Below are 26,257 nucleotides of genomic sequence, written 5' to 3'. Positions count from 1 at the left end.
TAAACTGTTTCTGCTCAGAGTTTTCAATAAATACCTTCTTATTGCAAAAATGTATTTACTTTCACTTTTGAAAATTAAAAATTAAAAATGTTCAATGTAATGGGCACATACAACAGATAAATCCAGCGTCTGGCTACCTACCACAAATGAAAACACAGTCTTTCTTCATTATTATAAACAGAGACAAAATGCATAAATTCCACAACCCTCAAGGCAACTGCAGTGTTGTAGGCAGTAGGGACAAATACTGTTTGTCATTTGACATTCAGTACAACAAGATAACAGAAGCCAGGTGTTATGGGTGTCCTGATCCTTGTGTGCTAAACAATAATTCAGATAAAGGGAAAATCTTAGCTTTCATGTTAATTATCCTGTGGTCTGCTATCAGCCACAGAGTCAAGTAATTTTCATTGGCAGGATTACTGAATCCTCCTCGGAGTCGTCTGGTGTTTCAAAGTCCTCTGGTGTTTGTGTCCTGCTGACCACTGACAGTGACCACTCCCCATGTCCAGGAAAGAAAGGGATGGGGGGGGGCAAACATCAATGCATAAACAGCAGGGTGGCCTCAGAATACGTCCTTCAAAGACTGAAAACACAAACGTGCACTACTATATGCTACGTGGTGAACAATCACTGGTTTCTGGTATTTGGAGCAGTTTTTACTAGTCTGTTTCTGGTGCGTGTCTGTTTTAATCCTTGTGTGTGTGTGTGTGTGTGTGTGTGTGTGTGTCTCTGAATCGTCTTCCCCTGTGTATTTGTAATTCATTTTGAGGTGTCAATGGCAAAGACATCCTGAGCTCAGTGGCACACAAATAAAACTGTCACCTCCAACTCTTCCTTATCAGGTGATTTTGTGAACACAGTGATTTGTCCAATAAAACGTCCCTGCAAGAAATCCTGCCTACACAACAGTTACAATGTTTTACTGAAAAAGTGTGTATTTTACTTTTGTACTTTTTATGCTTTTATTGCAGTTTAATTGTACTATACTGTGTTACACTAAGAAGATTTTTTTTCCATCTCAATGATTTAAAAGGCCAAATAATGGACAATTTTCTTATTTGTCAACTGAAAAAATAAAAATTCTTCCCTTAACTCACTTGGTGGGCTGTGACACCAGAGCATCACGGTGTAACCTGTAACAGGGGAAGCTGTTGAAAGAACCCGGCTCTAGAGAAACTCCTGGTATGGTGCCGTACTCCTTCTCTATCAGGCCGAACTTCTCCATCATACGGAAACCTGCAAGAACCAGACCATCCCATCACGGACGGCACAAACATGCACCAAAACATGCACCGGGGGCTTTATAAAGTCGATGGATTTGTGAGGGTGTTACAAAGTTCTTGTTCTTGTCATTAAACCTCTTACCTGCCATCGAGTCACCACTCATCAAAACAGATGGACAAGCTGAAAGACAGGAGAGTCTTTTAGTTCATCCTTAATTTTTACCATTTTTCCATTTATTCCCTGATGTGTCTCCACTAGAAAAAGTCCTTCCTGCCTCTTCCACTCTATTAGTTCCTCCTGGTCTTTTATCCCTTCTCTGTTCTGGTACTGTTATAAACATACAGTGGTGTGACTCACTGGCAGTGGCAGCCTCGCAGACAAAGGTAATGAGTTGTTCTTCTATTTTCTTCACAGCATCCAAATCATCCACAAAAAAGACATGTCTGTCACTGGGTTTACTGGCGATATTCACCAGCTCCCCATAGTCCGCATCCGCAAAGCCAATGGCAAAGATGGTATAGCCTGAGAGCGAAATGAAAATGAGAGGGTTTGTCACAAGTTTCAAGTCAAAGGGGATGATTAAGCCACCTAATGTAACTCACTGTTAGATTTAGACTAGTCTGTCATCAAGTAACAGTAAAATCTGTTACACAGTTCAACTTACTTAATGAATGTCAACAAATCACATACTTTACTTTAGATCCAGTGTGAATAACATGATTACAGGGTTTGTCAGACTGTTAATTAAACATGAAGTCTTTTATTTCTGTGTGGTGCTGTATGAAATCGCTACCCTCCATCTGCATCTCCTTGGACACTTTGTTGACATCATCTTGCGAGCGTCCATCAGTCAGAACAACCAGGACCTTAGGGATGCCCCTCCTGGCCCCGGCCTCTGAGGTGAAAATGGAGTCTTTCACATGTTTAATGGCCCGACCTAAAAAAAAAAAAAAAAAAAGAAAAGACTTGATTTAAACAACCATATGAATGGGCTGCTATTTCTGCATCTTTAGCTCATAGACCAATTTATGCTAAAGATTTAAACTATGTATTTTTCTTTATATTGTTTTTCTTGTTTAAAATATATTGTCTGGTTTCTTTTTTGTAAAAAAAAAAAAAAAATGCTGTGTAATAAATATGTGAGTTGATGCTTTTCCATTAGTTTTTGGCAAAGCACCAAAGTCACATTAGCTGATATTACAGTTTGCAATATACATAATCACTGGCTCATTCACTGCTGAGTGACTAGTGATGTCCACCCAAATTTCATGTACACGTGTGTTTATTACGACTCTGAGCAAAATCGTCTTTGACCTTCAGATTCTTTAAAAGAGTTCCTTTAAATAGCAGATCCAAATTAACAATTCGCTATAAATGGCGAGTTCCCTGATGTGTTTCGTGTTGAACTCTTACATTCTGTCTCTGCAACTTTATTTTTATGCTGCAGTGACATGAATATTAATCAGTAGCTGCCTTGAGAAAAAACCCACAAACAAAACAGGAAAAGGAGCAATGTACAGGATGCTTGGGATTTAACACATACGTCCATAGCATATAGACTATGCTTTATTGATCCCCATGATTATGTCAACAGGTTCTGAAACTAATTTGGGCTGAATGTCCAGGGGTATTTCAAATTTTCCCAAAAACTGTATTTTGGTGATATCTAAACAAGGAGCGATAAGACGAGGTAATGTGGAAATGTTAAAATCTAGTTTGTCAAAAAGTTTAAATTAGATGAACTTATGACAGTGTGTAGGTCACCTGCTAATGGACTTAATCAGTCAAAAAAATCTGTCTAGACAGTTTTAAAAGGTTTCCAGAACCCCCATTTACAAGCCAAGGTGGTGTCAATGCACATTTGTCAGTGAATTTATGTGTATCTTTGGGATTCAAGAGCCTCAAATATGTTTAGAAAAACACTCATGCCTCATTATACTGTGTTTTTAATACACTTTTATTGATGCATGTGTCTCCAGACAGCTCTCTGCTACTGATAAAGTGAAGTGACCTTGAATACTGTTGAAAACCAATCATAACTAAAGGTTTTTAGATATAGGCAGCATGTGTGTCCAGATATGGATATTTGCAAACCAAACCAGTCCTCTGATGATCATCACACACATATAGGTCATTTCTATTTAATGTCAGATTTGCATATTGTCCATCATGATTTGCATTAATAGTTCATATAGCCCATCTATTCATCGCCACCTGACCTTTTCATAATTAAATGGGCAATCACCACCATTAATCCTCTCAACTCCCTCTGTCCTTTCACACTCTGTGCTTTAGTTATTGAGACAGGAATATCAGGAAACTTTGTACTAAAAACAATACCCAGAAGCCGTAAATGGCCAGTTTGATCAAACATATGAACAACTGTGTGGAGTATATGGTATAAGTGCCAATCCTGTCTCTGTATACATTTCTATCAAACCCTAACTCTCAGAGATCACATCCCCTCATCTCTTTTTATTTTTTTCATTTATTTTCTCTGAACTGTCAGTGATGACAAACGATGGCGTCTTGGCCTGTAAAGTGTCGTGTTGTCAGATATCTGCCAGTGATACATCTGTTTCTACAGTGTCCACTGATCAAATAGGACGAGGCTGAAATTACAACAGCTACCCATGCATGAAGGCAGACGCAGGACATCGCTGAGGAGAGGGGAGAAGAGATAAAGGAGGAAAAGCTGAGTGGGTGCAAAGGGAAGGTGGAGGAGAGCAGGTTAGCAGGTGAAGGGAAGAAGAAGAGAAGGGTGAGAGGCACAAAAAGAGCATGACTCAAGATAAAAACAACAAAATGTCAGTGGATCTCAGGTTCAAAAGCGCAGATCACCAAGGATCCATCATTTTGTGTGAACTATACAATTTTCCATAAACGAGTGCCTGTTTTTACATATATGAATTCAAGAGGTAACAAGATAGTGAGCTGACCTGAAGTGCAGTCCAGTAGCTCCCTGAGAATCACTAATAGCACATACCATAGGGCTTACTTATGTAGGCGCACGAAACGACACACGAGCCATTATGAATAAACACCCTGCACATGCCCTGATTGGTCATTCACTCATCCACGGTCACTGTGAACACACTTCCAGTTAACAGTGAAAAGCTGTGGGCACATAGTGGGCGACGGTAAAATCAAACAGATGCCATTGGATGACTTGCATAAAAGTCTCTCCATCAGCTGAGTCACACACATATATATATATATATATATACATATACATACATACGTGTGTATAATAGGTATATGCATGTAAGCCTGAGTCAGGTTGCTCCCTAAACAAATTTGGCATGACTAACCATGCCCACCCCACAGTGTGAAATAAACCGTGCCAGTTTGGATTTGTCGTCCTGTCTGGCAACACTTTATCGGCTCTGTAGCTGTCACTGAAGAACTGAAACAATATGAGCAAACAAAAATAGCTGAAATCATCTCTCCTATTTTAGCATCCACAGCCTCAGTGCACCATGATGAGCAGGAGCCTTATTCTCTCATTTTATTTCTTAGCTGCAGGTGGAACGTGTATGACGAGGAAAAATCTGTGTATGACGAGGAAAAAACTAACATTCTCTCTGATCTGGAAAAATGGATAATCAAATAAATTATTAAAAATCACTGGCTTCATGGGTCATTCAGACATTCCTAAACTCATAAAACACCTTGAAAATTGAGTGTGGGTCTGACACTACGGCATCACTACAGCTGAAGCATGAAAAAGTCTCAAAAGGAAAAATATATCCTGACTAATAAGGTAACTCAGGTTGCTGAATATAATTTTGATAGAATGGATTTCTCAGAACTATTTTCAGTCTATGTTTTCTTGACCTGAGGGTTATAGGACAGAGGATATTAAGCTAGTAAGCTATCCATGTAAGGCAAAAACATAAAAAGCCATAGACGCTGTGGGATTTTTTGTTGGCTTCTACACAGATATAGCTGCCAGAGGCTAATGGTTAAAGAGGCTGAAAGCCACAGTCTTTTATTTGAGGGGTTTGTGGGAATATAGACACAGTGAGGAGTCCTAGTGGGGTCTCTGAGGGGAATTTGAGGTTTAAGAATGAAAAAAGGGAATAGTTTGGGGTTTGGAGATTGGGAATGTGTGCACAAGCATCAGTCCTGAAATCCAGAGAAACAAGTAGTGTAGCTCTTGGGGACCAGAGGAGTAAAATGTAAGTGAGGAGGTTTGGGCACAGTCTCCGCAGGCACATAGCCCAGTGAGTGTCTGCTTGCATTGTTAAAACGGTGTTATCTAAAAATATGTGCTGTGTGGGTTTCTGTGAAATAAGGACAGAATGAAGAATAGGCATTCTGTCTGAGCTACTGAAGAAGATTAATTCTTGCATGTATGTGCGCATGTGTGGGTGAGAGACAAAGAGATATGGGGACAGGAAGACAGAGAAATTGCAAGTCTGTGAACATTAGCCTAACCTTGTGAGAGCACACTTGGTCCTTTTTGCGTGGGGGAGATGAAATTTCATGATTTCACGATTTATTTTCTGTTCTCACGCACTCTCTCACACACACACACACACACACACACACACACACACACACACACAGTGCTAGCACAGTGCTATCAGCTAACACACCGTCTCCACCTGGTAAGCTATAAGATAAGATGCAGTAGATGTAGCTGGGTAAGTGAAATGGAAAAACAGGACAGAGGAATGACAAGAAGTTTAGGAAAGAAGGGGTGAAGAAGAAGAAGAAGAAGAGTATCTGGAACAGAGAAAATGTGGACAAAAAAGGAGAAATGATGAGAAGAACAAGAGCAAAAGTGACAGAAAAGGAAAAGAAGCGAGAAAGAGAAACCAAGAGGGAAAAAGAATGAGGGAGGAGAGAAAAGCCCAAACAGAGGAGTAAGACGGGGGAGGAAGGGATAAGTGCAGATATGATAGTAAGGTCAGCCCAGGAGCTGATGGGAATAATCAAGGACACAACTGCTCTAAGCAGACACTGAGCCATGACCTGGACTTTAGGAGAGTGAAAGTTCCCAGAACAACCAGCAGTGCCTGTAAAGTCACATTAAACGCACCAAGACTCCTGACATTCAGCTACTGTCCTGTATGTGTTGCAGGGGCTGGCGCACAGCGGGTCGTGCTGGGGCCGTGCCGAGTCTCCTGATGCCAATACAGCAACAATATTGTTTAATGGCAGGAGTTTGCTGGAGGCTTTTAACTGAAGTTTTGTGTTTTTTTCCTCTGACTTCAATGCCTTTATCCCCGATGGACTTAATTTCACATGGTGCAGTGGGCTTCAACTGAGCACTGTTTTCGGCCAAGTTTTCATTAAAGGTACAATGTGTAATATTTAGTGGGATATATTAGCAGGAATGGAATATAATATTCATAAATATATGTTCCCATTAATGTGTAATCACCAGAAAATACCAACCGTTGCACTTCGTAATTTTAGAATGAGCCTTTCAAACCTACATACAGTAGAGAGTGGGTGTACTGTTACAGACTCTCATGCTGCCTTGTTGTTTCAGGTTGTTGGATTTTAGACTTTTTGTATAGTTACAGTATTTAGCAATACTGTGTTTGATACTGCTTCACTCTTGCATCTTAAGGATCTACGGAAACCTTGATTAGGGGTTCACACCACCAAGTGCTAGTTGTGCACTTCGACCCTCTCTGCGATGTATGACACTTTAAACAAGTGAGAGCAAAGCAAAGCAGAGCAGAGCAAAAGGTATTCAAATATATTCAGAACCTCACAATATGCTTTCTTCAGGTTAAAAGTTCATCATCCTCAGAAACAGCAGTTCACAGAGTCATCTCACAAGAAGGTCCATTAGGTGCAGTTTAGACAGTTTAGACAGTATCGCACAATCTTCAACAAATAGGAGTTTGCCGTCTTATGGAGCTGTTAAATGTATGTATGGCCAAATTTTGGACAAATGGCAAAGCTCCAGATCGGCTTCTAATGGACCTTGTGGTGAAATTGTTTAGTAACTGCTGCTTCCAAGGATGAGAATAAATTCATAATCTCCAACCAGCATGGACAAGAAGTCCACAACAAATGGGCAAACTATCTGCTGAAGAGGATTATGTGATACGACCGAGAGCTCTGAACAGCTACTAATGGACCTCGTGGCGAGAGTGGGATATGAAACCGACAAGTGAATTTACCTCTCTGCTGTAGTGCACAAATTAAACCACATTATTCCTGATTGCCACATTGGTTCTGACCTGTCTTGGTGTTCCCTCCTTTGTATCTGATCCGCTGAATGGCTTCCAGTAGCGCTTCCTTGTTGCCATGGGAACTCAGCTGGAATTCTGTCCGAGCGTCATCGCTGAACTGAGCAATGGCCACCTGGAGAGAGACCGAGACGGACAGAGACGTAGCATAAGTCCAAAACACACGTCAGATCAAATTATATGGCGTTAAACTCCCATTCACCTTAAGCGTTTTCGTTTCAGAGGGATAGGATTCAAATTCTGTCGCCATCTGGTAACACTCATGTCAGTAACAATACCACTGCAGTGTTTTCCTATATTTGCTCAAGCTTTTTCCAAAACAAAAAACAAAAGGCCAAGTTACTCCAAGCTACTGGTGAGGCACTATCTGAGTGTTACGAAACCAAATGACAGTGTTCTGGGTCCATAAGTCTAACATTTGCTGATTATCACCTACAGTTTCAGCATTTCTTCTGAACAGCAAAGCAGTATCAAACACAGTATTGCTAAATACTGTAATTATACCAATTGCCCGTGTTTAATAGTACCATAAAGTGGGTATCGTACAGATGGAAGGGGTGAACTGTATATGACACACACGGAAACACAACTTTTGACAGTTTCGTGGGTTAATCTAAGGTTTAATAGGTAAAAGCAGTAATGCGCCACAGATTACACCCTTTTTTAGCTGGTCAGAGTTGGTGGTCTTAATATTTTTCATCCTGTAAAAGTCAAACGGGAGTATCAAAGCCTCATTTTATTGTACAGTTTATATTAGTCTCTAGGTGAAAATACACTTATAAATATAAATGCGAACTCACAACTGAGCTACAATCAATCTAATTGCCTTACTCTAAGAGGGGCGAACAACTATCATTACCTCCAGACTGCTAATGGTGCTGTTGTTGGCTCGAGGCGGACTACACTTACCAGCCAACTCTCTCTTTACTGTCCCGCCAACGCTCTCACATTACACCCAGTGTTTTGCTCTAAGTAGCCTACAGCCAGAAGGTTATGAGGCACAGTGAGGGGAGCAAACCGCTTAACAGCACATATTGCACAAATGAAAGAAAAAGGTTTAGCAAACACCTTTACAGTGTGAAAATAAACCGCTTGAGCTCTGCAGGGAATAGTTGGGGGGCATGCAGGAAAGGAGCACAAAGAAATGAGTCCAGAACTACAACTGCAAATTACTGCTCCAAGTTAGAGCCTGGCATTATTACCAGTGAACCTGATGCACAAGAAACACTTGAGGAAACGAAGATGGCATTATTCACTGTCGCAACACGGTTCCTAATGTATTACTCATGGTGGATTTTATACCAAGAACCAAGCTGATGTTACAACAGTCAGTGCTTGAGCCACCTGATATTTATTCCAGCTTTTAATGCATCTAGACCTAACTTATTTAGACCACAGTTCCTGCCAGAAAAGTAATGTTTTCTGGCACAAAACACAGTGGAAGCAAATGAGCAGAGTTAATCGAATACTGCTCAGCAACACCAAGGCCTTCCAGAAAGTAAAGATTGACTCACTAGTGGTTTAAAAGTTCGTTGTGACTTTTCTAAGCTTTTCTATATATGCAAGGTTGTGGTCATGCTTATTTCTCAGGGGACAGACCAAGACAATTTGGTGAAATTCTGCTCCAAAGCATCTTTCCAATAAATTGTTTGCCAACAGCAGCAGCCCACCTCAAACAGTAAATGAGCCAAATGCACATGGGTCAAAAGGACAAAGAGCAAACTAAGATTGCTCAAGATTCATTGTTTGGGTAAATATTCTGCTTCAGTTTCAAATATATCAATAAGAATGAGACAGAACAAAAAGAACAAGGGGACAGCTTAAAAAAGCTGCAGATCAGCCATGACATTATGGAGTGCTAGGCTGGATGGTGGAGTGGGGTACAATGGATTCTGGGATATATGAATTTGGGTGATTGGCACTATGCATAGCATGGAAAACCTGCATACCTCTGCACAACTGGCAATGATGAACTCTTTGTTAGAGGCTTAGCCCCTTACTAATTATGGTTTTCAGTGTGGTCACCTCTGGCTGTTTTACTTTGCAGTATGCATCTTTAAAGAGGGAACACGCTATTACAAAGAAACAAGTTTCAGAGATACTGAACAGGAATTAAAAGCCTTATGCACATTTGTATTACTGTTGCTCAACTCACTGCATAAGAAACAGTTATTTTCACAAGACAGATGTTTAGATTAGACAAGAACCACTACCAATCATAAATTAGCATAATACCACCACTCCAGGGAGACTCAGTGCAATATTATTCACACCTCTAACATTTTTAATTCAGAAATCTATTCCAATGTAATGATGCATTTGGGAAAAGTGAGAAAATCCATGTAAAATGCATTCACCCATCCACAGATCCATTTTCTCCCATTTATATGGAGCCTGGTCACAGTGGCAGCAGGTTAAGCACAGTAGTCCAGACATCTTTTTCCCCAGTGTCTTCCAGCTTCTCCTGCAGGATCCCAAGCAGTTCTCAAGCCATATCAAATGCAGACCCCCTGCAGCATGTTCTGGATCTACCCTGAGGCACCAGTTTGACTCCTTTCAATGTAAATGAGCAGAATGAGCAAGGACCATATCCCAACTCACAGGGCAAGTCTCGTCACCCTCAGCTCAGCTTCCTCTTCACCACAGAGGTCCAGAACAACACCTGTATTTCTGCTGATGCTGCACCAATCCATCTGTCATTTCTCATGCTCTATTTTACCCTCACTCATGAGAACAAACCCTGAGATACTTCCAACGCCTTCGCTTTAGGCAGCAACTCACCCCCAGCGGTACTCTAACAATCCACTGTTCTCTGGCAGACAATCATGGCCTCAGAATTAGAGATGTTGACTCATCCCAACAAAGATTTTCCATGAAGTCCATCAGCACAGTCACAGCCTTCCTCTCAGCAACCTGCAGCTGCATGAATGTGGAACTCAGACACAGCAGTGCTTACCTGGGGTCTCACTAATATCCCCGCACCTGCCTGGCACCTCTATTCCTAACTAGCTGTAGAAAAGGACAGAGACCGAGCCAGTTGGATTCAAGAACCAGTGTCACGTACAAAGTTCAACTGCAGTATATCTATTTGGCACCTCCCCTTCCCACACCAACTCTAGATTCCTTTTCTAACCCAGAGAAAGATGACATGCCAGAAAGAACCAGTCCACGGTGCCAGGGTTCAGTGCATCTTTGTCTCCACGTTCCACTGGACCCAACCACATTGGCCCCACAGGGTAGTGGCTCCATGTAATTTCTTTAGCCTGTGCCAGACAAGGTATGATCTCTGAAGCTCCCTCTGAGGTAAAATGACATAGATATGGATGTGGTGACATGACTGACCTGGGTGCCGTCTGGTCCAATCAGATCCAGTGAGCCCATGGTGCTGTAGAGGAAACGTGTGATCTTCATGAAGTTATCATCTCCGATGGACCAGGAACCATCGACTAGGAACGCCAGGTCAGCCTTGGCTTCCTTACACACTAGACCGGAAAACAGATTCAGCCAAGAAAGTGATACAGATTTAGTCAGGACATCTATTGGTTTCTGCATTTAAAGGGTAATTTCATACAGAATGAAGGTCTGAGGAGGATCAAGCATCAGTGAATGTCGACCAGCTGCTTCATATTATTCAAACTAAGTAAATATGCGTAGTAAGAGCACATTGTCTGGAACAGGGTAAATATGCCAAGACTGGGTGTTCAGATGAATCTGCACACTGTAGAGTTTATAATATTAAAAGGTACAATGAACAGTCTCCAACTTAAGACTTAAACTTCCTATTTTTCTGACCACAGAAATGTTCTACATCTTTTCTCCTTCCATTGGATGTTTATTCATGTTCCTGATCCTGCAGTGACTTTTATCCTTCTCAGGTTTCAGAATGGCTCTCAGTAGGCTTATCTTTGCAGCTGTAAAGTTGTTTTGTGCTTTTAACAAGTTTTTAAACTCCAGTTCTTCATTTAAATTCCAAAACCCGTTCATGACCATACCAGTCTCTATAAATTCCTGGGAACAACTGAACTGTATCTACACTGTTTATGAGTAAAATGGTTGTAATTCTAAATGTAACAAAGCCCAGGAGAGCTGAGAAAAGGAGACGAGGAAATACAATAAAAATGGATTTATACAAAAATCTTGTCTATTGGTGTTACTGTTTTTCTTAAGAGACAAATGTTTTTATCACACTTTTTCATAATTGGAGCTTTCATGTGTCTCAGAAATGTCAAGTTAAAGGTCGGCTGGGGAATGCTTTAATGGCAAGGTTTTATGTGGATGCTTCTGATAAAAGCTCTAATATTACTGAGACATTATTCTCTCTCTGTTATGATATGGCTTAACCCACTTATCACTTTGGATAAGTTTCTCTCTTTTGTACTACATGTCTTATTTCCACCTCTTTCTGTCACCAGCACTTTTTCCTCTCTTTTCTCCAACACCCCTCTGCTTTCTGTAGCAGCCCCAATGCTTTGTGTTTGTCTCATCCTGTCTATCTATCACTTTGTTTTATTTTCTTCCTCTTGCTTTCTCCCACTTACAGACACACAACAAGCACAATGTTATCTCCACCCCTTATCTCTGAGTTTCCGTCCTCAGTAAAGGTTGCTTGTCATTGCAGACAGAGGCACTGGTCTGATAAAGGCCACAAATTTCAAAAGCGATGCTTACAGACAGGCTCAGCAGGTGTGCAGGCTCATGTCTGTGCAGTTTGTGCTTAGGTCAACATTTTACCTGAGCCCATCAAACAGAAAGAGACAAGAAGGGTCATCTGGGTAGGAGATGGGAGGATTGAACTGTAGACTTGTACACCTTTGTTTCCAGTCTTTTGTAGAAACACAAGAGCGTTCAGAAAAATCCTCCTCTACAGTGAGAATATATCTTATACCACTGTCTTCACACAACAGTGACTTGCTGAATTACAGTTACAGTAAAGCAGTAAAGGGTAATACTTGGGCATTAAATCATGATGTTCAAAGATTTCCTATGATATATTTCAGTGACTTAATAAACATATGTAACATTTGTAGTTGGTAGTTGGACTGGGAGATCTGGTGTTTGGGACCAGTGACTATACTGGAGCAGTATCTGGATGGGAGCAATACCTCTGCTGAGCCTGAGGTAATGAGCTAATGAACCAGGATTAGAGTAGTGTTTCTTTATATTGGCATTGGCTGCATCCAACAGTAACCTGAGTACATTTGGCACAATGAAATAATTGTGGAACAGAGTAAACGCCTTATTTTAAATTCATTCTTAATCAAATTTTCTTCCATGTCACTGTTGATATTTCATAACTAAACCGTTATCTGTTAATCTGCCTGCAGATCATTTTAAACCAAATACGCATTTCAAGAACTAATCAACTTTGGCATTAACTACTGTATAAAGATGATTTACATCACATGAGAGCGTGTGTGTTTATATTATTTGTGTTTCTCACCTTCTTTAGCAGGTGGGACGGTGGGAGGGGGCTCTGTGGTCGGTGGTTCAGTCGGAGCTTGAGTGGGCGCCGGCACTGAACGCACACAATGAAACGTCATCAATCATGATGGCAGTGACAAGTAGCATCATCATCACGTGTGTCTGCTGACCACATGCACACACAAAAGTAAGATGGTACAAGGAGACAAACCAAAGCTTCCAAAATCATCTTCCTTTCTCTCGCAGTTCCAGAAATTTAGAGAGAAAAGATTTTTAGTGCAATCTGTATTTACAACCTCTAGCTGTATAAGCAATCCACCAGATGTGTTTTGTTCTATCGTTCTTCCCATCGCTGAGTTACAGCAGTCAGACTTTATCTTTCGTTTTACACGTCTCTGCCCCCTTGCTTTTATAAAGCTGAGGCCAGCAAAAGTTCTGTTTTCATCTCTCTGACCAGAGGTGGTTTTATTTAGAGTGAGAACAGCGCCAGATTAAGGTGTGCCTCACTGCCAAATCAGTTTCTTTGCAGGGAGTAGTGACTTTTAGCAAGCTAGTGTACAATGAGAAAATCATGTTTGATCTTTGATCCCTAGAAAATTTGTAAAAAATGTTTTCAGTTTTATCATGAAATCTTCTCTTCAGCATCTTTCCATGTGGTTGGTCATTTATTAATGAACTCTGGGGTTTAGTCGTGTAAGTGTCAATGACTATGAGTGTAAGTCAGCAGGATGAACCTGACCAGACGTTTGGAGTCTCACAGAAAATGGTCTAAATACTTGTATAAATGAGAAATATCATTTTTTGACTTTTTATGTGTGTTTAAAAAGTGTGAATACTTTCTGAAGCCACTGTGCATGTAAAGGACGTCATCTTCTTGACATTTGGTTACAGAAAACACTAAGTAATCACAAATAATATCCATCTACACCAGCTGCGATATTATAACTCCACGTACACGTTAATGCATTTCTTTATGACCCTTTAATGTACCCCATTAATTCACTATTAGTCCTAATGGGGTTCTTCATTCTTGAGGTATTTTTACTTGATTTTGTGTACTTTTTCCTGGTAATACACAGATGCATGACTATGGTACTTGTAATGTAATGTGTGTTTATGCTACTGAAGTAAGGGATCTTTATACTTCCACTGCCGTTCTTGTTGGTTCTGAACTGAAGAGAATCAGAGAAATATGCAAAATCAGTGGGTCAACAACATTAGACAGGGAATCTGGGTGTGTATATGAGTGTGTGCATTTGAGGTCCTTTTTATCCATCCATCTACAGTATAACCCTGGTTATGTCAGACCTGCAACTCTCTGGAGCTGTGCAGTTCACCTCAGCTCATCAGCTGACCAATGAACTGCACCAGCAGAATCTGTCTTGTCAGGGAGAGAGAAAGAACAAAAATAAACCTGACCACAGTTAAGAGGAAGCAGAGAAAGCTGTTGAGATGAGACAGATGTGTGAGAGAAGGTGGCTCCGTGGTGGCACAGATGGTGAAAGAGATGTAGTGTAAAGATGGTCTGGATTTATAGGGGGGGGAAGATGTAAGTGCAGAAAATTTAAAGAAGAAAGGAATGCATGAGTACTAGGTAAGAAATGGGTTTAAATCCCGAGGAGAAAAGGGATTCATGTAAGTCAACCTGAGAAATCTTAAGAAAGGAAGAGTTTCCATTTAACTACTTTTTAACTCTGAGAACATAAAATGTGTATTTACAGTACAACAAAATCAGGGATTTGCAACATACACGTCATGTCAGTGATGGAGACAGAAGGGCCCTCCATCTCTTGCACCTGTGCGTGAATGCTGATCTGGTATTGGCTGCTGGGAGTGAGGTCATGAAAGCACTGCTGGGATGCACCGCCCCCCAGGTTTACTTCCTGCCTCTGATCATCTGCAAAGAAACAAAACAAAGTGTCTTCAAATTCAGATCAAAGCCAAAAATTCAAATTAACTTTATTTACTTCTTTTGTTACATCTATGTTCTGTATCATGTTCAACCTTGGAGGCCGCGGAGTATAACCGCTGTCTTCTGCGTTGGATGCGATGCAGAATTATTGGAGCAGTCAGTTGCCAAAGTGCTCATGGGCACAGTGAAGGTTAACTGCTGAAAGCTGACATCCTCAAATCATCTGAGGATCAAAATATTTCCTCCAACTTTAATGACATGAACGTATCGACAAGAATCACAATCTTTGCTGTTCTCTTGTCAATTTCCTCTGCATTGCAAACTGCCAGCACTTTCATTTTAGCGCTGAGTTTGAAAAGCTGTAGATAGCCAAAAAATAAAGACCGAGAATTTGTTGGCAACCGTAAAGCCACAAACTGGAAGCCTGAACACACACTAATAGCCACCATTTGTGAGTTTCATTAGTCTAATTCTGTTTTCTAATGTGCCTCTCATCTCAGAAAGTGACAAATCAGCCCCTCCTCCACACAGGAAACTGCCACAGATAGTGATGTTTGGGGAAACAGCTGTCACCGTAGGGCTACACTTTCCCGTCAGAGGCGTTGTTTAAGCAGCTGGCTGGCTCTGCCTGGATTAAACCAAATCTCTCCAGTTAGAATATCCAACTACTGCTTAGGCAAGAGGGAGAGACAGAGATAAATGGAAAAGTAGGGAAGGGGAGAAAGATATCTTGCTCCTTTTCATCTGACAGTTAAATGTACACACCGATCCATTACTGGCCATGTTTCCTTCACACAGAAGGAGCTTTTATTTATGTCTATAGTCTCTACACTGTTCTAGCTTTCCTACTTATTTTACCCAAGATGAATCCCCAACCATGTATGGCACCTTGTCTAGGAGAACCATTTCAGAACCGAGCTATCATCTGGCCGTATCGATCGGAGCCTTTGTCTCGACAAAAAAGGCCAACTCACTTTGCTAATAACAAGCACATTCAATTTAGGCCATTTTCAGGCAGCGACTGTGGCCTACAGAGTTGGTTCTTTGCGAAGTTGGTTAGACATGATAGAGAATTAAATTATGAATTTCACTGAGGATTAATGGGACTAATGAAGCTGTTTTCAAACCTGTAGAAAAGGACATTTCTTTTTCAAAATGCTTGACTCAGAATCAAAGTGGGGGACAGATATTGTACAATTTCAAGTGCAACCTTGACAGCTCTCTCACAGGCAACAGCCATTTTTTAACAGTAAACAACACAGTAAGCAGTAAATAAACACACCACCCACATCTGTTTCCAGCCTCACAACATCTGTATGCACCTTGTGTCTGGCACAGATTCCTGTCCTCTCCACTATTAGCCATTTATCGTTGTTAGTTACCATCAGTGTACTGTCTCTATTTGCCTTCTATATTTAAATGTATATTCATCGTTATTTATATGCTGCTTATTCTGCACAGTCACATTTTCATGTCCATCATGCTGATGTGCAGACAAACTGTGGTTGATGTTTACAGCTATGTTTTCATCGTTGTTAGAATTATGATTACTGTTATTACTGTAACTGTTCAACTGTAGGTTTATGTTTTGCTTGATACCCTGGTGAATAAATCTAATTCTGATTGATTCTGTGGCACAAACAAAAACACACACACACACACACACACACACACACACACACACACACACACACACTTTTCCTAATACAAAGTCATTTAATATGAGTCCAAAGGACAAGAGGAGGATCATGACGCATGAGTTTGTAGCACATTTTCAGCTGGATTCCTTAACTAACTCATATAACAACACACACTAACACACATATTTCTGTCTGATCCAATAAAGTATTCTAACTTTTACAGTATGTACACTTTCACCATTGTCAGTACACTAGAACACACAGATCTTTATATTTTATACTTAAATTAAATTTGTTTGTTTGTTTCCTGTGCGTGGACCAGCTCAATAATACTATTGTTAACAAGACAAACTGTACGAAGGTTTTATTAGGTCTCTCTACTTTAGATGCTAATTCAAAGTAAAAGACAACATAAGACAGACAGGAGTAGATTTATTTCTTTCTTTTTGTTGTTTGGTTTGATTAAAACTGACTTTGCTAGATAATGTGTCCTTGCAAATGTATTTCTTTTTTTTAAGTGCTCCCTTATTCCAACCATCTTTTCTCGCTTTCCCTTTTTAGTAAGTGCAATAAACAGTCTCTAAAGGTCATACTCTTTATTCATCTTATTTCTGAGGTGATGACATGATTAATCCTCAAAGTAGTTTCCTCCTGTGTCATTTACTGGAGAAAGATCTTAATGTGTATCCTACATCCCTTTGTTTCTGCAAACAGAGATTTATGATTTATTCTTTACAGTGTGAACCACTGCCATGTAAGACAAACACAAATACATAACACTTTTCCTTAGACGCTCATTCTAATATGATTCCAGATGACTGTAAAAGATATATGTCACCAACATACATGAACATCACACACACACACACACACACACACACACACACACACACACACACACACACACACACACATGGGCACACACACACACACACACACACACACAAAACACAGAGTTTAAGCTTTTTGTTAACAATGAACAGATGTGACTTTTTCATGAGTGGAGACTGTAAATCTTTAAAGAAACTTTGTTTTGTAATTGAATTCAGCCACCTCCCCAAATATTACAACTGGTAAGTAAGTAAAACTTTTGATTTATGGACTAAAAGACAGTTTGCTGGCAAAAGCCTCGTTTCTCACAATGTGGAGCACTAACACGTGAGAAGACGTACACAAAGGTGCTGATGAGCTCATCAGTCTTCTGTGTGTGCAGGTAATCGAGGACTTCTGCTTGAAAACTTTGTCTAAATGAAACTTTAGTCTGGAGATACTAAGTTCTTCAATCTGCTGCTAAAGTGTGAACCAGACCACATTCCTGCAAGCTGATGAACTTACACTCAATTTGAATTCAGAACAGAAACATCAATCAAGTTAACGCTTGGAGTGAGGTTGCTGTCTGGTGTCACGCGAAGAGTGAAACTAATCAAAGCACTAAATCAAAAATCAACTCACTTTTTCACTGCCTTTAAGAGCAAAAATGAGCACTGGAACAGATTCACACACACACGGATAAACACACACCCAAAAACACTGCCACACAATCTCCTTAAGAGTAAAGGTACTTACTGAGTGTAGACTGTATGGAGACTTTGTATAATGTGGCATGTAGGAGAGGCTGCCACTGGACACACACGCTGTTATGACGCAACTTGTAGGTTGACAAACCAGTGACGGCCAGGACCACTAAGGAGAGCGGTAAACAGGAAGTTAGGAAGAAAAGTAGGAAGTAAAGTAGGAAGAAAATCCTCTTTTCCCATAAAACTGTTCAATGTTCAATAACACAACAAAAGTCTTTTCTGTTTATTTCAGAGTCGTGCGCAGACATCTCTCCAGAAATTACATTTAATTACGAAATCGATCACATGACACAGACATTGGACAATGCAACCTACAGTCGCATTTTATTTTAGTATATTTCACTTTTACTGTGCGTTATTGTTCCTACTCTTCGCTGTGCTGCTAAAACAAGTGAATCCCACCCCCAAGGATCAATATAGTGTACCTTATCTTATTTCACATATATTTGTTCATTGTCCTTTCAAAGTAATGTGAGTTATAATTGATGTTTAACAATAAGCATTGAGCCTGGCATGTATTTCACCATTTGCTTGGTCCTGGCTTTTTTTTTTTTTTTTCCTCCCACCACCCCACAGTCAGAAGCTGATCAGTACAGTAGTGTCTGATAACCTGCTGTCTTTTCACATTTTCCAACCAAAAACTTACCATTTTCCATTAAAGCTTCTGGCACTTTCACAACCCACCACCTCCCCACAAATCAAGACTCCAACTGGGAGAGACTCAGACATCCACCCACACAGTGATCTGCCTGGATTTGCTCCATCTGTGAATCATGTGGACTGTCTACACCCAAGTTTTATTCATTAAGGTCAATTTGCATCTTATTCAGGTGGTGTTAAGTCTCTCTCAGTTGATTTTTTTGATGTCATATAGGGGGATATAACATCAAGTAAACTACTTTCAGAGAAACCTAGTATGGTTTTGCCAGGTTGATCATTTGGAGTTAGGGATATATTGTCTGTGTTATGCTCCAAGCAGACACATTAAGCATGTCTTTCTATTAGACTCTTGAAAAATTAAATGTTCAATTTGTAACAATTCTTATTAAATGCAAATGATAAATATGCATCTGTGCAGAAGTTCCAGTTACAACATTCAATTGGGTAAATTTTCAAATAAATCATAAACTTACAAAATGAATCAGGTTTTAAGTTTAACTGTCTTATGGAGAAACAATGAGCCATGATGCAGCAAAATGCAAAACACCATGTGGAATTTAAATAGCTGCGGCTTGTTCCGTCGTGAGGTTTCAGGGTACCATAGGCAAGCAAGTCTCCCTAGAGCCACTCTCTCACTCTTGTTTTTTCTCTTTCTCTCTCTCCCCCCTTCATTCTGTCACCCTTGTTAACAGAATTTGCTGATGGGATAAAATAAACTTGGCTCTAGCACCAGTAAATGGATATTTTATGCTGGGACCATATGGCAGGTGCCTCATTTTAAATACTAGTGAATAATGCATATGACATCCCATCATTTCTTTCAATGATATGCAAAGACACAAACAAACTCACTCTCAAATACACAGATGTGTAACATACAGATTAGCATGCAGAGACCCAAGACACATGATCGTCAACACACAAATATGGATTTATATTATATACTCATACAAATAGACACTGTTGCATGTTGCCCCCTACAAAACAGCAAGTTCATTTTTGTGACAAGAACTATACTGGCTGGTTTAGGTAAGTCTGCAACGCCAGGTTTAAAGCACTGAGACTCAAGGGGAAAGCAAAGGCAAAAAGAAGAGGGACCTGACGATTCTGATTGGTTTGATATTATTGTTAGAATGAAAGAGTAGTAAGTATATTAACTACGTTGAGCCATACAGGAATCAAAAATTACCACTGTGCACAGAGCTGAAGGCAAACATCTGCACACATCTGCTTTTCAATTTCTTTCTACTTTGCCTTTCTCATCATGTTACTGTCGCTTTAGGAATTCAAGTCAAACTACTCTTACGTTTAGTCTTTAAAAAAACATTTCATTTTTATGATACTACTAAAAAAATGTCCCTCTTTAGCAACTACAGTAAAATGCAAACTTCATATAAGGAAAACAGTTTCATTTAATTCAGTGGTCTTCATGGTACCAACAACTGAGTAATTTATTGTTGCAAACACACCAGCTGACTCCCGTGGTAAGACTGCAATGAATGCTGTGTACCCAGGGAAATATGCCACTATATCTCCCTTATTAGAATGACAAATGACTGTACACATCCCCTTAATAAATCATAGTTTCTCCACTGCTGAGTACAAATGCAGACAATGAATTTAAATATGTTCTGTGTAATATTGGAAATTCTGATACATCTTAATATTTAGCAGCAGTACACTGTGAATTGCATACATCTGACAGAGAATATCTATGGTGCTGGAAATTTATGATGAGCTATTTCTTAAATTCTGATCAACAGTGTAGAAAAATAAATTTAATGTGGCATACAATACAATGTGTACAAATAATCCAGGAAAATGTGGAGGGAAACATGGGTCTGATAAGCTGAAGTTATTAAAATATCTACTGGCATGTCAACGCATTATGAAAACATCCTTTATTATGAGAGCTTTAGGGAGTTGTCACTCATTCTGCAGGGAGATGATTAAAGAACATATGAACAGATTGCTGCAGCACAAATTAATGCAAAACCTGTGTATAAAAGCATCCTCCTTTATTTGTTTATTTGAAGAAAAAAAAAACAACTAGATTTTGCATTGTTTTTCTCCAAGTTAAGGGCTTTTTTAAGAAGAACGAAGAAAAAATAAAAATCAACTTATTTCTGTGCACATTAACATGCATGAGAAGCAATTAAAATTACAGGATGTTTGTTAGGTGGGTCCCTTCTGGCCAACCAGACAATAAGCCCAAAAGACGCCTGGAGATTTTAAAGCAAGTATGATACAGAAGGTTTTTTTTCCAAAAACCTCACATGATTCACATACAAACAAATAGCGATTGAGCCAAAAAGAAAACACAAATATTTGGTGATAGATGGTAACACAGCACTATGTGAGAGCCTGTCCAAGAGGTAAATAAAGAATGCACAAAAACAGATGAAAGTACATACACACATTCATACTATATGTCTACACTACTTTTCTCTCTTGCTATCACTATGTCAATCTCGTTCTTCTTCCTTTCTCCGTCTCTGACAGTCTATTTGTTTTAGATGAGAAAGGGCTTAAAGCCTGTATTTTGTCTTCCTCAAGCTACCAATAACAAATCTTTATGCAAAAAGGATTGTTCTCACTGGCTGAGAAATATTAATATCGTTCTGTCTATCTGTTGTTTGCTAAAGTCTCAATGGAAATTAGAGCGGATGGTATCAGCAGGCAGTTAATATGCATGTTCCCACTTTCCTCTAGTTTGATATTCTGCTGCCTCTGCCTCTTTCTAACCAACGCTTTGTGACAAATTTAGATTGAAACCTTAAAAGTGACAGTGACCTCCCCTTTATAGCTCAGTTTAAAATTTGATATGCATTAGAAGTAGGCTAAACTAGCGTATCCTCAGCAAAAACTCAATTATGTTTAAGATACAAAATTCTATTAGTTTGTTAAGACCAAAGATTAATAACAGTAAGAAACCCTTTTCCATTTGCAGCACGTAATATGTCTTTTTCCTACAATGTCAGCTGTGCCAACAAAGGAAGGATAGTGTAAACAGTTTCATTCTGCAACCAGATGTCATATCTACTATTTAATATCTTAGAAATAGTGTGAATGGTCTGTGCAGGTGTATGAGAAGGATGCTTACATGTCTTAGCATTCACATGAAGTGGCTCGCTCTGTCCTGCAGGGTAAGAAGCTATAACTTCAACGCTGTACTCTGTCCCACTTTGGAGATTCACAAGGAGCATAGAGGTCACGTCTTTGTCCACTAGTGTCTCCAAAACCTCTCCTGGAACTGAGACACATATGCATGTGTGACACACACACAGTAGGAGACAGAAAATCAAAGAAAAATTATTATATTTTTAAAAAAAAAAGACACAAACTAAATAAACAGTGACTTTAATCCCCGTTAGAGGTGAAATTTGCTGGGTGATTAACTAGCTCCGCACTGCAATTCAACAACAATGCTCTTTAGTCTAGTAGATTTTTTTTTTCTATAGTTGAACCTTTTATGTTAATTCTTTTGTATATAGAGAGCTTAGTGAACTGGAGTCAAACTCTTTGTTTGTGTGAACACTCTTGGCCAATAAAGCTGATTCTCATGCTCTTCCTATTCACATTTTCCAAATGGACCATTAACTGGTGGAAAATCTGACTTTTTGCCTGGGACCTGCAGCTCTATCCTCAGTCTTTTACACTACGCACCATGTACCAAGCCTTAGCTAGTGTTAACCTTAACTAAACCAGCTTAATTAGCTCGCTAGCTAAAGGTGATAGTATTGGCTGGTCAGAAAATAAAGCTAACACATACAGTAGATATCTTATAGGTGTGCTAATTTGTGAAATAACTGGACTTGCCATCTTCTGCAACATCACACATAACCAAGAGCCTTCCTAAACTGAGCTAACTAAAGTACAATGCTGTACTAAACAGAGATATTCAGGGGTACATAGACACACACTGTCCCACAACCTCAGTTTGAAGGAAAACACAGTTTAAAAGGAAACAGACTGTGTGTACATTTGTGTGTGTGTGTGTGTGTGTGTGTGTGTGTGTGTGTGTGTACATACATCTGTGGAGGCGAGTGTGCCATTTCTGCATTAAGTGTGTATGTTTATATGAAGTATACTGTAGCTGTATATCTGTGTGTGGGTGTGTAGGAATTTGCCTCCATGTATCAAGATTCTCATAGTAAAAAGAGCAGCCTGCTGAAATTTATTTCCCTTCAACTTAATTCCTGAAATCAGATAATGCAATGTCTGTCCGCTGGAAGCTGGCTCCTCAGAGACACATTAATTGTGTTTGGATGACTAAAAACAGACATGAAAACTATAAAGACTGGGGCCTTGCCCGGGAAAGATGAAACAATTAGCACCAGAGAAGCAGCAGAAGAGCAAAATGGGCTTTTGATGGTGCTTCAAGACAATAAATACATGAGAAAGTGTAATGTCTTATTTCAGCTTTGGGCCTCTGACATTTTCCTTGATACCTCAGGTCACTTTAAAACAAAAAAAAAAAAAGAAAAACTAAAATCTAACCATCAGTAAAAGTCAAAACCCTTTTCAGCTACTACGTAAAACTGTTGCAGGCTTGTCAGTGTTGGGTTCTCCCATAAGCATTTTAGTACATTTGGACAAACGTGTGTCCAAGGGAAGAACACAAAGCAAAACAAATAAACCTCTTCAGGATTAATGCTTGATCTTACACATAACTTTCAGGTTAGGCATCTTCTCCTTGTGTGTGTGTGTGTGTGTGTGTGTGTGTGTGTGTGTGTGTGTGTGTGTGTGTGTTTCTCTATCCATACCATAAGTAGGCTGGGAGATGATGCTGTAACCCTCTGGAGGAGACTGAGGTGGATCCCAGGTGACCCTGAAGCGGTTGTACCACTCTTCTGACACACGAAGGTTTCTAGGAGGCAAGAGGGGTACTGCCACAACACAAGACAACATTTAAAATACAAATAAGACAAAGTTATTAAAAGATAAAAATATTTAGACCTATATAATGTAAAATATTTGCTATCAGGGGTGATAAGTGTTGTCCTTTGCTGGGGTTCAGGACTGGCTATCAATCAAAATTGACAGATGATCATGTGAGTTTATCAAAATGATTTCTGTCTTAATACAAATGACAAAGCATGTGTAGCATTATAAAGTTGGCTAAACTGTGATTAAAACCAGAACAGAGCATCAGAGTAGGCAGCAACCTTCTGGGCGGCAGCTGTGGCTCAGCTGAAGGGTCAAAGGTTCGATCCCTGGCTACTCTAGTCCACATGTCGAAGTGTCCTTGCGCAAGACACTGGTCCCCAGTGTGCTCACGGTGACCCTTCCATCAATGGATGAGCATGTGTGCAACTGCCCAATGGTTAGAAAAGCTCTGTGCATGGCAGCGCTGTCGCTTGTGCGAGTGAGTGTGACTGTGCAAATGGATGAATGGGAAATAGTGCAAAGCCCCTGGGTGTGGAAAAAAAACTGACTATTTTGTTGTTAATTATCAGACACATTCTGGCTGGTAACAACAAAACACTGAAATTTAATATCCAGGTTTTTTAAATGTAATTATTTATTTGGGGATATAAGGGGCATTTTGCCTTTATTCAATAGGAGGCTGCAGAATGATGGACAGGTAAACTGTGGTAATATTACAATTTCTTCACAGTTACAGTTGAAGTAGAATCAGCACAAAGCTGTAAATTCATTCAGGGCCTGATTAAAGTGAGACAAAAGTTTTCTTCCTGAAAAAATATAAAATATCTCACGTCCATGAAGTATGCCTTGGCTCCAGTTTAATGTCATGAAGCTTGCCAAGCTGATAAGGGATTTTATTTGCAATATGGTGAATTATAGCACCCTAAAAAGACGACATATTTCATCTGACATTTCAATTCCTTGTACGAGGAGGAGACAATCACCACCGTTCATCAGCGCAAGTCAAGAAAATGGTTGAAAAAAAATCAATTAGAGCTGAGCAAAATAATTTAATTGTCTCATTAATGAAAAGAGCTGCTGTAATTATGAATGGCCTTCATTAAAACAATTAGGAACGCATCACTATTTGTCACTGCTTGAATTTCCATTCTCATGCTAGAACATGAAATGAATGCAAAGCAAATGAACACTCTGCTTGCTGCATTTACATTTTCATTAGCGTTCAGCTTTGTTAGATGTGTTCTCCTAAACTGGGGCTTGCATCTTTGGGTAATGAAAATTGAGAAACAGTGAGATGACTTCAGTGGTTAATAATTCAGAGGACTGTGTGTTTGAATATTTGTTGGAGGTTTGTCTTACGTGTGGCTCCCAAGGCAGAAACACCGATGCCGTCTTCTCCGTCCATGTACACCGGTGTGACTGTCACCTTATACTGAGTGTCTGACATCAAAGGCTGAAGCACTGCTCTCCGTTGGCCAACAGGAACTAACACCTAGACACACACACACACACACAAACATATAATACATATATATATATATATATATATATATACATACAAATTCAGGACACATCTGAAGGAGCGAGAGAATACAGGGAATTTTACAGCTGTGATGAGTTCTACCCACTTGGGAGTAACTCGCACATAGCAAACAGACAAGGGGCATACAAATCAGAAGAACACAAAAGCAGACACAAGCACACACCGAAACACATGCACCATATAGCACATACAGAATCTGCTGCTTTCTCTTCTCTGCTGGCTTATAGGGACTTCTGGAGGGAAAGATCAAGGCCATCCTTCATTTGGTGAAACAAAAAGAGCCTGCAAACTACTAGATATACCTTATGGGATTTGAACCACAACTGTTCAAGAATTCTGCTCACCTCAGCTAAGTCAATAAAGTCAGAAGAGAGCTGAGAAAAACCCATTACTGCCAGGTTTTCATTTATACGTGTTGAAGTTTGTTCTTTCCCTGCCTCTTTCTTTCAGTTCTAAGACAATTTCCTTCATACAAAAAAGGCACTTTCATATCAAAAGTTATTAGATGAACTACACTGCCAAATATTTGGCACAGTGAATCTAAGAAGATGCATAATATTGTAATATATTATATGCTATGGTATACCATAAGAAAATCCATATCTGTGATGGAAGTCAAACCCAATCCTAACTAAAGATGACTAAGTCCACTTACCTTTTCACTTCACTCTTTATCACAGGGTCTTTACTAGAAGATAAAGTTGTCATGAATTGTAGGCGTCTAAAATTCTGAGCACTTGTAAAAAAATAATAAAAGCAGACTTCCTGCTGTTCTTTACTGAATCAAGTTCCTCATTTAAAGTGACATATTATTTTTCAGAAAGCCTTAACATTCATCTGTCCCTTCTTTCCAAGACAAAAGTTAAACAGCGCGGAGATCAACTTTTTTTTTTTTTTTTTTTTAATTTGTTCACAGCCCTTATCTCCAACCGTGTGTGTGTGTGTGTGTGTGTGTGTGTGTGTGTGTGTGTGTGTGTGAGAAAGGGGCCAGGTAAAGCTGTTGGGGGACCGTGTGTTGGGGGAACTGTCCATCCTGACTGAGGTGCTGAAACTGGCCAGTGTCAAAAGCAAGAAGACACATGTGTTAGTATTGCCCGTGCAGTCACTCCTGGTCTCTGTGTCTCTTATCTCTCATATCAAAATCAAAACATATCCAAACTTCAGAACGAGGC

The 26,257-nt window shown here is 39.7% G+C and overlaps 1 protein-coding gene across 1 annotated transcript in view; it reads right to left on the bottom strand.

Annotated features, from left to right (window-relative positions):
* The window catches only part of col14a1a (collagen, type XIV, alpha 1a), a 111,975-nt gene that overhangs the window by 39,615 nt on the left and 46,103 nt on the right, over positions 1-26,257 (bottom strand). Inside the window, exons 20-31 of the mRNA XM_026293208.2 lie at positions 24,902-25,034; positions 23,419-23,541; positions 21,756-21,905; positions 17,982-18,098; positions 14,614-14,760; positions 12,883-12,957; positions 10,785-10,924; positions 7,434-7,557; positions 2,021-2,164; positions 1,585-1,749; positions 1,369-1,407; positions 1,101-1,239 (exon numbers count right to left, since the gene is read on the bottom strand). Of these exons, the coding sequence (XP_026148993.1) occupies positions 1,101-1,239; positions 1,369-1,407; positions 1,585-1,749; positions 2,021-2,164; positions 7,434-7,557; positions 10,785-10,924; positions 12,883-12,957; positions 14,614-14,760; positions 17,982-18,098; positions 21,756-21,905; positions 23,419-23,541; positions 24,902-25,034 (1,496 nt within the window). The remainder of the gene's footprint in view (positions 1-1,100; positions 1,240-1,368; positions 1,408-1,584; positions 1,750-2,020; positions 2,165-7,433; positions 7,558-10,784; positions 10,925-12,882; positions 12,958-14,613; positions 14,761-17,981; positions 18,099-21,755; positions 21,906-23,418; positions 23,542-24,901; positions 25,035-26,257) is intronic.

The sequence above is a fragment of the Mastacembelus armatus genome, chromosome 16, assembly GCF_900324485.2.
Source record: "Mastacembelus armatus chromosome 16, fMasArm1.2, whole genome shotgun sequence".
In the NCBI taxonomy this organism is placed as follows: Eukaryota; Metazoa; Chordata; class Actinopteri; order Synbranchiformes; family Mastacembelidae; genus Mastacembelus; species Mastacembelus armatus.
The sequence above is the reverse complement of the archived record's forward strand: the minus strand, read 5'-3'. Positions and strand labels throughout refer to the sequence as shown.